General features: G+C 32.1%; 1 protein-coding gene across 1 annotated transcript; it reads left to right on the forward strand.

The window, feature by feature from the left end:
* Positions 1 to 2,090: 2,090 nt before the first annotated feature.
* Positions 2,091 to 3,377, forward strand: LOC127790426 (zinc finger protein 10-like). Its single transcript, XM_052319944.1, has one exon. The coding sequence runs from the start codon at positions 2,340 to 2,342 to the stop codon at positions 3,156 to 3,158; it is 819 nt and encodes a 272-aa protein (XP_052175904.1). The 5' UTR covers positions 2,091 to 2,339; the 3' UTR covers positions 3,159 to 3,377.
* Positions 3,378 to 3,975: the final 598 nt, after the last annotated feature.

Consider the following 3,975-nt stretch of genomic DNA (forward strand, 5'->3'; position numbering starts at 1 on the left):
CCCTTAAATGGATACATGCACTTACATAGTCATTGACAATATCCTCAATATTTTTGTTAAGTTTAGATTGTCTTTTTAACTAGTTATAAAAGCCTCTGAACAGATTAATTTAAGTGATACCTTTCCAATCAAACTCAGATAAGATGATTGATGTTCTGCTTATTCTTTTAACTCATCCCCAATCATGCATATTAATTTCTAAAAGTGGTACTCTTACTTTCTTATTAGTAAAATTAAAAAAAAAAAACTCACGTGTTAATGAGTGCTTTAAGAACTATGAGTATTTATTGTATATTATTTTAGATAAAAGTAATGTTAATTATTGTTTTTAAGATAATGGTTAAATAATAATAATTATATCTTATTTTTTGACAAAGTATATTTATTATATCTTATTTTTAATATCAAAACGTCTCTACTGGATTTGTTTCTAAAAGTACCCTAAAAACAAGGAATCCGCCCTCTATTAGGTAATAAATGTACATTATCTAAAAAATATATATATTTATTACTATTTAACTATTGTCTTAAAAATAATAATTAATATTGCATTTATCTAAAATAATATGCAATAGATATTCCTTAACTAGTGTCCTTAAGACACTCATTAACAAAATCCAATGTAATAAATATATCCTGTAAAAACAAAATATAATTCATTAACAAATGCCTAAAAATATTTCTTTTCAAGGGGATTCTTAAGTTGGGCAAAGGTTGAATTTTTTATTATTTATTTATTAAATAACTAATGTTAATTATTGTCATAATAATTACATCTTGTTTTTAAATTCAAAATAATTTTATTAGTTAAAAAATTTTCAAAACATAATTTATTTATTATCAGTGAAAAAGAGTACGTTTGAAGGGATAAAAATATGAAGTAATAAATGTATTTTGTTTGAAAATTAAGATATATTTATTATACCTTAATCTAGCATTACCCCTATTAGATTTATATATATATATATTATATTATATAATTGATGACAATGAGATGATCAAATAAGAGATCATCTTTTCATAAATTAGTTAAATAATTTCTAAAATTTATTTTACATAAAAGAGAGGCTCTCAGATAAAATCTCATTTAACGATGAATAAAGGATAATAATAGGTATTCTAGACATAAGCCAATTAAAGTTGTTACCAATAAATTAACATTTATCCTTTATTAATTTTGTCATTGATGAACTACACTAGCAATATGTGAGATAATACAATCAAATTACTATGATTTTGTTCTCAAGTGTGTGACTAATTATTTGAACTTGTGATTTATGAGATGGATTTTAAACTTGTTCTAGCTAGCAAAAACTAAGTTGGGAGAGCTTGTATGGTTTTTCTATACAAAACTATTGATTAATGTATTATATATCCTTGGTATTTTGGACGTATGCATTACGATCAAACTCCTTTAAATTTTTATATCATATTTTCTCATTATTTTTGTATGTAATTATAATGTGCTATTCAATTCTAACAAACGGTATCAAGGTTAATTAACATGATTATATCTTGATATTTTTTTACTTAAAAAATTAGGTTAATTACACAATAAAATACTAAGAAACAAACAAAAAAAAGTCCTGCAAGGGATGGTACGTAATCAATGACAAATTTTTCCCGTAATGTAATAAAGCTGCTATTGAAAGTTCATTTCCACTTGTATTCAATTAAAAATTTAATTAATATGCAAATTAAACTTGTCTTCTCTAATTAATCTGCCCTTCACCAATAAGAAGCTTCCCTTTCAACACTTCTTCGTTATTTCCTTCTTCTTGTAGCATATACCTGACAGAGGCTCCAAGCCAGTATTAATGTTCTTAATTTATGTTCTATACTGATAATTCTAATTCTCTGCCATTTTTTGAACTGTGCATGACATTTCAATCAAATAATCTCAGTTTGTTAACTCAAGCATCCAGACCATATAAGAGACAATCATGATGAGGACCCACACAACAGTAGTGTGTTTCTAAACCATATATAATTCCTCCATTACAAAGAAATTGAAGTAGAAGAAAATTAGAAAGAAAATAATAATGGGTAACTATACTATTGCCCAGCTGACTGTGCAGGGCCAAGTAGAAGGACAAATAAAGTAGCTGCACTGAAACGTCCAAACTAGAGTACCCACCAGTTCACCTTCCACAATGGAAGCATTTCTAATCTAAGCCCTAATTTCCTCAAGGATTCTCTTGTAGCTTTCAATTCCTCCAACTTGGATATAAACTGCCTATATCTCCTATATTCAAAATTCATTTCACTCTTCTCTTCCAAAGATTGCAATACAAATTAAATTGATCTTCTTCTTCTTCTTCTTATTGTTCTCTTATACAATGGGGCAAGCCCGGTATTGGATGTGGCCGAAGCAAAAACATTGCCTGAGCAGCTCTCATCATCTTCAAGCCTCAACCAACCCTTCGTATGGCGATTCCTGGGAAGAACAAGCGTTTGCAGAAGATGCAGCCGGGCCGTTGGGAGGCTGTATATGGCCTCCAAGATCTTATTCTTGCAGCTTTTGTAGAAGAGAATTTAGGTCTGCTCAAGCTCTAGGGGGTCACATGAATGTCCACAGGAGGGATAGAGCAAGGCTAAAGCAATCTCCAACTCTGAATAATGAAATTGTTCAACCCGACAATCATAATCATCACAACCCTATTCTGAATCCTTGCCCTTCTCAGATCTGCACCGTGGTTTACAACCCTAACCCTGATTCTGATCGTGTTGTATTTGCAGCAGCTTCTAGGGTTTCGCCTCCCTCTGAGAAGAATTTTGTTCCTCTATTTTCTTCTTCGATGCTCAAAGAAGATCACCAGAAACCCAACTTATTTACCCCTCCATCATGGTTAAACATAGTCAACCATAGGTGTTTTGATGTCTCTGATCCAAACACTGATGACAAGGACCCAAAATTCCTAGGTTCAAACATTAGTGCTAGGGATGACAATGTCACGGAGGATTTGTCTATAAGCTTGAATTTGGTTGTCCGTCGAACTTGCCCTGGGAAGGACGAAGCTATGAGTTGCAAGAGACGTCGAATTGAATCGAGCCATGTAGATCATCTTCAATCAGACGTAACTGATGAACTTAGCTCTAGCTCCATAGCAGGCTTGGATCTTGAGCTAAGACTTGGCGACCGGCCTGAGGTAAAGTAGAAGAGTGAATTGTACGTGTACTCATGAACATACAACCTGTTCTTTTGTGCAATTCTGCCGTTTGTTTCCTTTTCTCTGTTCCCTTTTACCTAAACGCCATGGCCTCTTACATTCAACCCAGAGAACTTGTCACTTTCTCAACACTTGTAATTTGCAGGGTGTAACAATAACCATATGTTTGGTGTTTGCAGAAAAGGTTGAAATATTTTTGTTTTGTCATAGTCATAGAAATCTGATTGAATTTAATCTTAGTACAAATATCAATCCAATGCATTGGTATTACCTAGGCAATGCAGCCAGGGAAACTAGGACATTGAGTTTGATACTATCAAAGCCTGCAGTACTTGTCGTGTTGCATTTGAATAGCCAGCTAGTGCTGCTAACTAATAGGGGATTACTTCTTCATGTTACAGCTTAATTAGGGCTTGATCAGAATATGGTTGTCTAGGATTTATTAGGTTGAGCATTATTATACCGTTTGATCATTACACACAGACACATAGAAGGATCATCACATTGAAATAAAGTCTACTTCTCTCATAATTTTTAGCTTTATATCTGTTATAAACTTTGTTAATCTTCAATCTACTGTCCTTTTTCCATGCATCAATAGATCATCAGTGCATGAATGTTGTTTAACAGTGAAGAAACTGGCAAACTCCATGGAATGCAGTGGTTTTTTTAAAAAAATTATTTTCCAATCAGTACTTCACTGACGTTCTATCAGAGAGTACAACTAAACTAACCCACAAAAATATCAGAGTTAGGTTTTCAAGAACAGATAAGTCGGATACATCCCAACATCGATTCTCTTTTC

Source organism: Diospyros lotus, chromosome 14 (genome assembly GCF_014633365.1).
Source record: "Diospyros lotus cultivar Yz01 chromosome 14, ASM1463336v1, whole genome shotgun sequence".
In the NCBI taxonomy this organism is placed as follows: domain Eukaryota; kingdom Viridiplantae; phylum Streptophyta; class Magnoliopsida; order Ericales; family Ebenaceae; genus Diospyros; species Diospyros lotus.